The following is an 11,718-nucleotide window of genomic DNA, read 5'->3' as shown; positions in this document are numbered from 1 at the left end:
CTAGGCCTATAGATTATTTATCGTCTCTACTACGGCTCGCTAAGTAATGTTATGTTAGCTATATTACGCAGCTACGTGTGCTAATGACACATGCTTCATGAAAAAATAAACAAAAAAATATGTATGATCAAAATACAAAAAGAAAGATTTACCTGTCCAGCGGAAATAAAGCCATCAAGGAGTCACTTTTCAGCCCCTTGAGTTCCCTCAGTTCTCGCCATCGCTGGAGAGCCACGCCGATATTAACTCGATATTAACTCGATATTAAAGGGATAGTTCACCCAAAAATGAAAATTTGATGTTTATCTGCTTACCCCCAGCGCATCCAAGATGTAGGTGACTTTGTTTCTTCAGTAGAACACAAATGATGATTTTTAACTCCAACCGTTGCCGTCTGTCAGTCAAATAATGCTAGTGGATGGGAACTTCTACAATAAGAGTAAATAAAACTTGCTTAGACAAGTCCAAATTAAACCCTGCAGCTCATGACGACACATTGATGTCCTAAGACAAGAAACGATCGGTTTGTGTGAGAAACCGAACAGTATTTATATCATTTTTTACCTCTAATACACCACTATGTCCAACGGTATTCATCACTCGATTCGTTTGGTCTGATCGCGCTCTGACAACGGCAGTGATGTCTCGCGCATATACTTCTATGAGAGCGAGACATCACTGCCGCTGTCAGAGCGCGATCAGACCAAACGAATCGAGTGATGAATGCAGTTGGACATAGTGGTGTATTAGAGGTAAAAAATGATATAAATACTGTTCGGTTTCTCGCAAAAACCGATCGTTTCGTGTCTTAAGACATCAAAGTGTCGTCACGAGCCACAGGGTTTAATTTGGATTTGTCTGTCGTGTTTTATTTACTCTTATAGTCCAAGTTCCCGCTGACATGCATTATACCACTGACAGACGGCAGCGGTTGCAGTTAAAAATCATCATTTGTGTTCTACTGAAGAAACAAAGTCACCTACATCTTGGATGCGCTGGGGGTAAGCAGATAAACATCAAATTTTCATTTTTGGGTGAACTATCCCTTTAACTTTTTTGCCTGGTTTGCCTTCACTAACTGCATAGGCCGGTACTGTGAATTTTGCTTGCTGTTTCTCTGCCATTGTTTTGGTATTCCTAGGATCCATGCCTCTTGAATTCCCCAAATCAAACGTGCGCGCGCAAGTGGGCAGGTCATGTGTGGCAAAAGGGTGGTTGCCATGGTTACGAGAGAGTGACAGCCGCCTAAGCCAGTCCTATGTTTCGTCCCGGATGGAAATAATGAGCTGTGTTTAATACAGATTAAACGGTCTAGAGTCACTCGATTTTTATACTCTTTTTATCAGAGTTCTTACATTTTAATTATGCATGTATATATATAGAAAGTTTAAACAAATTTGGAACAAAATTTCTTACCTACCCTGCCTTTAAGCACCATTAATGAATCAAAATATAACAAGCCCACCAAATTGCCACTCACCCAAGACATTGAAAAACTCAATGACTATCTACAAAGAAATGCAGAATCTGCGTTCCAGGAACTTAGTCAGAAGACCTCAGAGGGCAACTATGCATGTCTCACCAAGCTAACATTGACAAGGATCATCCTTTTCAACAGACGACGCGTTGGAGAGGTCTCCAAGATGCCTCTAAAAAATTTCCTCCAAAGAGATGACTCGTACACATGTGAAGAGCTCGGACTTTCAGCCTATGAGAAGCGTTTGTGCAAATATTTCACAAGAGTTGAGCTGAAAGGAAAGAGGGGACGGAAAGTTGCGGTTTTGCTCACCCCAGACATCACAAAAGCTCTGGAACTGCTTGTTGAGAAGCGGGCACAATGTGGAGTTCTTCAAGAAAATGAATACCTCTTTGCCATACCAAAGTGCTCTAGCTACTATAGAGGTCACGACTGTCTTAAAAGGTTTGCTGCTGAGTGTGGTGCAACTCACCCAGAGTACCTGAGATCAACACAGCTGAGGAAACAAGTGGCAACAACCTCCCAAATTCTGAATCTTAAAAATAATGAAATGGACCAACTGGCAGACTTTTTAGGCCACAATATTAATGTTCATAGAGAATATTACAGATTACCTGAGGCAACCATCCAGGTGGCCAAAATTTTGAAACTGCTTCGAGCCCTTGAAAAGGGAAAGCTAACAGAATTAAGAGGAAAATCTCTTGATGAAATCCGAGGTACAGTTATTATTAAAAAGTTTAATCAATTAAGTATGACTACTATCTAAAATGAAAGGAGCAATGTTAAGCTTATTTTTCCTGTGTGTTTTTTAAGATTTTACAGATGAGGATGATGACCAGGACATTGACAGCGATGAAGACACCAATGGAGCCAGACCCCTGGAGCTCAACTCAGTCGATAATGGTATTTGTTGTTTAATCATCGTTCACTTTTACACAAATATTAATTTCAGTTCATTTTAGCATTCTGTATGTGTGATGGATGTTTATGCAGTAAGAAAGGGGTTTTCAAAGTGTGAAGGGGAGAGCGCAAGGGTATGTGAGGGGAGGCAAAGATTATGGTTGGACGATATATATCATGGTTAAAATATAAAGCAGCTGTGTTTAATTGGGGTTGGAGCTGAACTTTGCAGAGCACTGAACATCGGGAGCAGGATTGGACACCCTAGTATAAAGATGCTGTGTGTTGTTCTACTCTGTTAACACAACTCGCTGCGCAGTCTCTGCTCCGTATCTCCATCCGGAAGGCACAGAGAACACAATGAAAATCGCAATGCCGGGTTTGCCTATGCTTCCATCACGGTTGCCGAATAATATCCAGGTTAAAAAGTCATTTTGAATTTGATGTAAGTAGGTTAAAACAATGGCCGGTAACATGCACTCATTAATAAATGAAGTGCATTTACAATGTTCACTTGAAACTTAACACAGTAAAACCAGGAAACATCAGTGTGTTAAAAGAAGTCCATAAGACTGAAGTTTAGCGAGTTGATCTTGGTAGCCCTTTAAAACTTCAGTTTGGTAGGCAAACGCCGTTTGCAAGTTGGAAACCTCCGCTGGACTCAGTTGAGGCGAAGTATTCTGTAAGGACGAGGCTGAGGCGGCGTTAGAATCCATTTGCGGAGTTTATTAAAGGGCAGGAACGTAAAGCCAGGCAATGGGTCACAACAGGAAAGCCGTCCAGTCGAGCAACCAAAACACAAGGGTAATCCAAAGGGAAGTGGAGTGGAAACAGGAAAACGGTCCAAACACAAAAATCAGAATCTCTTCTCTTGTCTCTGAATATGTCTGGAATTTAAAATCATCCCGAGGACTCCCGTTTTAAGAGGGGTTTAGTTATCTATGTGATAACGGCGCATTGAAAATATATATAACCGGAAACAGCTGAGCCGTAATATTTCAAACCGGATGTGCGTCACGAGGCTCAGTGCAAGTAGTCCATTCAAAAAACACATTTCTCAATGCAAGATTGCAAAGAATTTATGTCGTTCACCATCTACCATTCATAATATTGTAAAAAGATTCAGGGAATCGAGAGAAATCTCAGTCTGTATAGGGCAAGGCCGGAGACCTCAGTTGAATGTGCATGACCTTTGAGCCCTCAGATGGCATTTCATTAGAAACCACCATGCTGCCGTTTTAAATAAGCCACATGGACTCAGGAGTACTTTGGAAAACAGTTGTCACTTAACAGTCTGACGCTGCTTCAAGAAATGCAACTCGAATCTCTGTTACACAAGGAGAAAGCTATACATCGATTCTATGCAGAGATGCTGCTGATTCTCTGGGCCCGAGCTCATCTCAGATGGTCTAAAAGACAGTGGAAATGTGTGCTGTGGCCAGATGAGTCACTGTTTCTGCTTGTGTTTGGAAAAAAACAGACACTGAGTTCTCAGTCCCAAAGACGAAAGGGACCATCCAGACTTTCATAAGTGAATCAAAATTTGTTTATATTTACAAAATACAATAAAGTTGTTCAGTGAAAACATTGGAAATCTTTTCTTTTGACTTCTATGAGATAAGTAGCAGTTCAAGAGAATTAACAAACCACAGATTCTTGATTTTGTTGCATTTTACAAAATGTCCCAACTTTTCTGGAAATGGGGTTTGTATATGGTTGAAAGCACTGTAAAAAAAAAAAAAATCATGTTTTTACAAAATAAAACGGGCAGTTGTGGTTACCAGAATAATTCGGGGGGAAAAAATACAGTAATACAGTACATTAACAGAACAATACTGACAACCACTATGATAACACAGATGATAAGAAAGCCACATGAAGAATCAAAGCTCATCGCAAGTAACTTTTCCACAGGTAAATACTAATGTACAGTATAGAAGGTGCACACAGTGTCATGCACACAAATACAAACATCACCATCATGGTTACACACATGACACTAAAATAATGCAATAGACATTCATTTGACAAAATAAGATAACAAAAAACCCAAATGTACATAACTGATAAGAAAAACAATAAGAAGGATCATATTTATTTAAATGAAAAACATCATGTGAAGTGTTACACAGGGAACTATAGGAATGTTTTTTTTTTTTTTTTGTTATTTAAAAAATGACTTGCTCTTTTTACTTCCAAAAGCTATCCCTTTAACATCACTTTACAGTAAAATTACATGAAATGTCACAGTTTTGAGATGTTACAGTTTTTCACTGTATATAGTAATGGAACGTGCTGTTAATCAGTTAACAGGTTTTTAGCATTTTTAGTCTTTTACTATTACAATTACAATCATTTTTTTTTTATAGTGCCTGAAGGTTGCAGCCAGGTTCTTTGAGTCGTGTCATCTTAGTAAGTTGGTGAATGTTAAAATATGATATACCATTTATGTGTATGTGAAATTTTAAGCTTGATCTTGAATTTTACGCTTGGCATCTTTCACTGAAACTGGGTGTGATCTTACACATTCATGCTTTGACCGCAGATGTTTCTTCATCTATAGCAGTTCATTTCAGGCAAACTTCTAGTTTTTAACAGATGATATTTCATAATCAAAATTTTATATCTAAGCGAAGAGCGTTTTGCATTAAATGTTTTTTTTTTATTTCTCTTTATGTGCAGAACACTTGCAAATTATCACACAGGTACTCATTGTTTGTTCATATTACGTGTATCTACAGCCACGTAAAAATGTATGAATGGCACTGCATTAGATTTGAACTTAATTTATGTTATTAGATTAATTTATTTTAAAGAAATGTAGCACTTTTCAAGCTATACAAATCACAAAAACATTATAAATAAAATAAAAATATATTAGTAAACCTAATTAGATAAATGAAATGTCATGTCATATCATTGGTCAAATGGCATCAGTGTGGGTGTGTGTGTGTGTGTGTGTGTGTGTGTGTGGAGACAGGCTGATTTTAATTCATTTGCTTGTGATAAAAATGTAGTGAAGACAAACAAAATGCCTTTTTGTAAAAAGTGTAATGAAAATGTTCTTCGTAATGAAGGTCAAAAGGTACTTTCAAACAGCGGGCCTAAGAGGAAAGTGGAGCAGGTTTGTGTTATAGTGTTATAGCTTATCATCACATCTGTATGTGTAATGAGGGAACCAAAGGATGGCAGGCAGAAACATGGATCATGGATCTAAGTGGAGGAATTTCAATTAGAAGAGCAAAACCAATTTCCAAAAATTGGAAATCTTTTCTTTGTACATTTGTCAGTTAAATAAAGGTTAAAGAGAATTAACAAAGCACAGATTCTTGATTTTATTGCATTTTACAAAATGTTCCAAGTTGTACAACATAAGTTGTTACATAACAGCTTTAAAAAAAAAATAAAGAAATAAAAACCGAATTAAAGAATTAAAGACAACTCTTGTGTTTTGTAGATTGTTCTACAAGAATTTTAGTTTTTTTTTCTCACTAGATCTCTTGATCGTTCTCCATTAATGAGATTTGGCAGTGCTGAGTAGATGGTGCTGTTTTATTTATTTTTATACAGTTTGCTGTTTGAAAAAATTGCAGTTTTTATACATTTACGTACAGATAAATGATAATATAATAGATAGATACATGATAATGATAGCCCATTTCTAAAACATCTGGACATTTTACTTTTTGAGACATTTTACTTCCAATTTTTCTCATTTGTTGACACATGATCAGTAACTCTTTCCTAAGAAATAAGTTGTAAAATTACAGGTGTGTTTTAATCTTCAATTTTATTCTAAGCTCCATATTTAAATGCATTGTTTTGTTTTGTCTGTTTTTAGATAGACCCTTCATTGAAACAAATCACTATTTCACAGACCAAAAACAAGATTATCAGCATCCAATATCAATAATAGAGAGAGACTGTTTGTATTTAAAACACATACACAAAAAAATACATTTATGCAGCAGGATAATCACAAAATTATAAGCTATACAGCTGTACCTCACTTCCAGATACCTATGGACACACTGACATGGATCAGAGTAGACAGAATTTGAAGCACTAGCTGACAAGACTTCTTCCCAATGCACCTTATAAGGTAAAACAACAACAATTATTTATTATCATCTACATAGATGGTCTAAAGCTAAAATATTTTATGATTAATAATCAACTTAAACATTTAGGATAGATTTAGGAAATTATATGTATAAAACACCTGTTCCCCTTCATAATTGGCATTCATAAGACACATCCAGGTATTTATAAGTCCCATAACAAGGATCACCGAAAACTGAGTTCACTGCAGGAACAGAACAGCTCTTATTTCCATCACACCTGATTCATGGACAGACAATGACAAGTAACATTTAAGAATATACTAAGGACAAAAAAATATATATTATTCTTGCTCTTGTAAAATTATGTATAAAATGAAATTATAAATATAAAATTTCCTTAGCTAGGTAAATCTTACCGAACAGACATTGCATGGTGGGATGTTGCTGAGAAACAGTTTAAATTATACATTGATGAGCTAGGGCATGTTGTGTCATCAGTTCGCCCATAGTTGGCATTCATGATCCTTATTGATCCCCAATCTGACAAATGAAAAAAAAGGGAAAAAAAAATTAGACTTGTGGTAAAGTTTAAGCATACTGCACGTAGTTGAAGAGGGTCCCCTCCTGATCCTGTTCCTCTCTTTTCTCTTCCATTGCTTTCTTTCGCTCTCATACCTGTCCTATTTTGGCACAAATTACCAAAAATATAACTTAAAATTAATGAATTACTCACGACATCTGAGAAATGCAGATGTTCCTTCACAGGCAACTATCCTTTTTGCTTCTACACCTGCAGAGAGGAAACATGCGAGAGGATCAAATTACTTGAAATAAAGTAATATTCTTCTGTATTAGAAAGTCTTTTTTATTTAATATGACTGTACATTATACAGCAACTGCAATTTTTACCATGTTGACACAGTACGAGCAGCACTGAAAGTCAAAATCAAACAGAAACAAATTAAAACACTGAACTGAACATTTGAAATGTTGCAAGAATTGGTTCTAAATCAGAACTTACCAGTGATCCAACTTAGCTTTTGCACCAGCATGTTGAATGTGTGAACAGAAGGAAAGCTCTAGAATTCTCTTAAGGAGACACATGTGCACACGGTATTTATAACAAACACAATTCTCATCATCATCATCATCATCTGTTTACTGTAGATAACAAATGCAGAAACGGGAGTTTCGAAACAATCAAGATTCTACAAAATAAGCACTCCTTTTTTTCTTGCCATCTAATGATTGCATGAACTTGCTGCAATATTAAAGTCAGGTCATTTTTTTTCTAGTGTTTTACACAATACAGATTGTTTCAAAGCAGCTTCACAGTGTAATAAAGAGGAAAAGATCAAAGTCAACTGTGAAAACTTCTTCAAATATAAGATAAATTCGAATTAAAGCAGCATAACAAAGACAATAGTGCCATTATTCTAAGTCACTTCAGTTTGGTTCAGTTCAATTCAATAACTGTCTAAAGTTCATCAATTTTGAAACAAGTTCAGTTCAGCTATAAGCAGTTCTACAGAAGGCAACATTGTTGTTATTCAGCTCGAGTCAGTTCAGTGTTGATGTTTCAAAATGTGATTCAGCTATAAAGCATCTCTATGGAAGATGTTGGCGCAGCCATTTGCGTGAGCGATAACTGGTAAATTTGATTAAACTATATGAAGGGAAAAACACACACAACTTGGTATTCTCTGTCAAACTGGAACCTATTTTAATTTTGTCATATATCCATTTATGGATAACAGGGTCACATACACACGACATGAGCAGTATGAGGGCACACTTATTACAAACATTAACACCCCCACTTGCTCTCATACTGTACAATACTGTTTACAATTATAAGTCATGCACCTTTATTTATATAGCACTTTTTAAAATGCAGATTCTGTCAAAGCAGCTTTACAGTGATAACAGGAAAATAATTTTGGCTACACAGCAGCTCTAGAAGAAAATGGTGTCATTGTCCAGCTTAGGTAAGTTCAGTATTGATTCATTCCATTGTAAAAAAAAATCATTAGCTATTATTTTGGTAATTTATCTATACAGCAGCTCTGGAGAAAACAGTCAGTCAAAATATTTAATCTAGTTCCATCTGGTTGAAGATCGGATTCATCGTGCTGGTATGGAAACGGTTTTGTTGGGGATCTGGCTGTCTGTCATGTCTATGAGGCCTTCAGAGGGGATGTTCTTAGTTGACAGAATCTAGCTGACAACTGCAGGGATGTGTTGTGTTCGTGTTTAGGCACAGGTCCTCCTGATCTGGATATGGCCCGGATCTGGCTGACCACGGTAAACTTCAGGATAAACAGAAAGACTAAGGGTGTGTCTCAATCAGTTCCCTAGCTCCCGAGCTCGTGAATCAGTATATCGTGTACACGAATTCGGGCACTGGTAAGGACAGTAAAAGCTGCTGGTTCACTACACATTGGGACACTTATGACTCTATTTCCGGCGACGTGACAGCGTCCTCATTGTACAACATCACTACTGGTATTTATGAACATCAACAGAGCTGATATTTTCTGACATTACTTGTAATGTTATTTAAAGTACATTATGATTCATTATTTGCTTACGTGCAACATTTCAGCCGTGAATAAATTATAAGTGTTAGCTAGATTATGCTCATTACCTGTCTAGCGATGTATGTTTATGCTGAAATATAATAAAATAACGGTTTGTATTTTTAAAAACATCTATCGTATCGTTATGTGTAGTGAGTTGGCTCACGTGATTCAAGTTTCACGCTTCAGAACTTCCGTTAAGGGAGCATAGTGAGCATCGATGCTCCCTGGTTTTCACGGTGCATTGTGGGATTTTTCAGGGAGCGAACGTTTCAGTGCCCTGGAAGGATTCTGCGATTGAGACAGCCCTTAAAATGGCTGACTCCCTGGTCAGTGCCCTGACTACTGAACTAGGGAGCTGATTGAGACACAGGGTAATATTAACATGCCATTCTTCTTATGATATAACGAGTTCATCGGGTGTTATAGGAAGTGTTCCCGGTTCCGGCTGACCTAATTTATACAGTCTAACACTATCTGTCCGAAATCATATACTTCCCTACTACATAGTGTGCGAAAAACAGTACGCCAACAGAGTAGTATGTATTCGGCACGACACGACACTACAAATTTGCGATGGTAAACTGATGCCCCGTTCTATTTTTGATGTAGCTTATACTTCAAGTGTTCGCGCTACTTCTGATACAAAGGACAAATGGATTTGTCACATCCGGTGTGGACATCTTCAGTGTTGAGCAGTAGCGTCGCTACAAGTAGTGACATTACTAGTTTAACTACATTTCTCAATAGCGTGGTGGTAGCGTCACTGTTTTCTGAATCAAGTAGCTTTTCAGTAGCGAAGCTCTTTTGTTGATTCAGTAGTGCGGTAGCATCCACACAAATTACATATCCCAAGCATTTCTGAAGCTCAAATCGGAAATACAATTACTAATGGTCACTGATCCTGGATCAGTAAGTGACGCCACTGCCATACACGGTTAATTCTTCCGTAATTAACTTACAGTTTGTCCTGCAAAATCGGTGTTGGCGATATGAAACTCTCAGTCGCCAGATGGCCAGTAACATTTTTATGAATTCTGGCAATGCAGTGTTGTGAGAACATGAACATGAACGACGTGCTGGACAGTTGATGGCGAGTGCTGGATTTGTGTTATGCCTCTGCAATCACCATTTGTTGGCTGAAGATAACAAAAGAGGAAATTAGAGTAACAGTTTATAATCTATTAAATGTTGAAACCATAAGGATCACAGCATGATTCTCTAAAACAACACTTCCTCTTTCTACTTCTTACATGGATAAGCTACAATATTAGAATAAAAACTTAATTTCAACAATTGCATTACAAACACCACATATTAAACATCCAGGTTGAATTAATCACTTGATGAACAACATTCCCACGTGTGCTAACATAATACAAAGTTTATAAACCCCATTTCCAGAAAAGTTGTGACATTGTAAAACACAATAAAAACCACAATCTGTGGCTTGTTCATTCTCTTGAACCTTGTTTTTAACTGACAAAAGTAAAAAGTAAAGATTTCCAATGTTTTCACTGATCAACATAATTGTATTTTGTGAATATAAACAAATTTTAATTTTGATGGCTACAACACACTCCAAAAAAGTTGGGACAGAAGCAAAATAAAAGTGAAAAGATGATATAATATCCAAGTTAAACTGTCTTCAAACAGTCAACAATTGGCAGGTGAATTGGTAATAGGTGTATCATGTTTGGGTGTATAAAAGAGCTTCTCAGTCTTTGCAAGAAAAGATGGGTCATGGCTCAACACTTTGTGCCAAATATCATGAGAGAATTGTCAAACAATTCAAAAAACACATTTCTCAATGCAAGATTGCAAAGAATTTATGTCGTTCACCATCTACCATACATAATACTGTAAAAAGATTCAGGGAATCGAGAGGAATCTCAGTCTGTGTAGGGCAAGGCCGGAGACCTCAGTTGAATGTGCATGACCTTTGAGCCCTCAGATGGCATTTCACTAGAAACCACCATGCTGCTGTTTTAAATAAGCCACATGGACTCAGGAGTATACTTTGGACAACAGTTGTCACTTAACAGTCTGACACTGTCAGCATCAAGAAATGCAACTCAAATCTCTGTTACACAAGGAGAAAGCTATACATCGATTCTATGCAGAGATGCTGCTGATTCTCTGGGCCCGAGCTCATCTCAGATGGTCTAAAAGACAGTGGAAATGTGTGCTGTGGTCAGATGAGTCACTGTTTCTGCTTGTGTTTGGAAAAAAACAGACACTGAGTTCTCAGTCCCAAAGACAAAAGGGACCATCCAGACTTTCATTAGTGAATCAAAATTTGTTTATATTTACAAAATACAATAAAGTTGTTCAGTGAAAACATTGGAAATCTTTTATTTTTACTTTTGTGAGATAAAAAGCGGTTCAAGAGAATTCACAAATCACAGATTCTTGATTTTGTTGCATTTACAAAATGTCCCAACTTTTCTGGAAATGGGGTTTGTATAGTTGTGGCCAGAATTATTAGCCCCCTTCATAAATATGATCAAAGATGACTCTAAAAATAAATCTGCATTGTTTATCCTTTGATCTTTAATTCATAAAATTAGCAAAAATCTAACCTTTCATTGAAGGAAAAGAATTGAAAGTGGGGGGAAAATAACATGAAGAAATAAATGTTTTTCTCCAAAACAAGTTGCCCAATAATTATTATCACCCCTAGAATTTTTTATGAGTA

At 36.9% G+C, this 11,718-nt stretch overlaps 2 protein-coding genes across 2 annotated transcripts; one reads left to right on the top strand and one right to left on the bottom strand.

Annotated features, from left to right (window-relative positions):
• The first annotated feature begins 1,319 nt into the window (after window positions 1-1,319).
• On the top strand, window positions 1,320-4,398 carry LOC125258535. Its single transcript, XM_048175526.1, has 2 exons — window positions 1,320-2,193; window positions 2,291-4,398. Exons 1-2 carry the CDS (start codon window positions 1,644-1,646, stop codon window positions 2,437-2,439), a joined length of 699 nt encoding a protein of 232 aa, XP_048031483.1. The 5' UTR covers window positions 1,320-1,643; the 3' UTR covers window positions 2,440-4,398.
• Window positions 4,399-5,688: 1,290 nt separating this feature from the next.
• On the bottom strand, window positions 5,689-7,573 carry LOC125258543 (L-rhamnose-binding lectin CSL3-like). Its single transcript, XM_048175532.1, has 6 exons — window positions 7,463-7,573; window positions 7,351-7,374; window positions 7,175-7,231; window positions 6,858-6,981; window positions 6,600-6,718; window positions 5,689-6,471 (listed from the first exon to the last, which is right to left on the bottom strand). The coding sequence occupies exons 1-5, from the start codon at window positions 7,491-7,493 to the stop codon at window positions 6,610-6,612; spliced, it is 345 nt and encodes a 114-aa protein (XP_048031489.1). The 5' UTR covers window positions 7,494-7,573; the 3' UTR covers window positions 5,689-6,471; window positions 6,600-6,609.
• Between the last annotated feature and the right edge of the window lie 4,145 nt (window positions 7,574-11,718).

The sequence above is a fragment of the Megalobrama amblycephala genome, linkage group LG2 (genome assembly GCF_018812025.1).
Source record: "Megalobrama amblycephala isolate DHTTF-2021 linkage group LG2, ASM1881202v1, whole genome shotgun sequence".
Taxonomy (NCBI): Eukaryota; Metazoa; Chordata; class Actinopteri; order Cypriniformes; family Xenocyprididae; genus Megalobrama; species Megalobrama amblycephala.
Note: the sequence above shows the minus strand (reverse complement) of the source record. Positions and strands in the feature narration are given on the sequence as shown.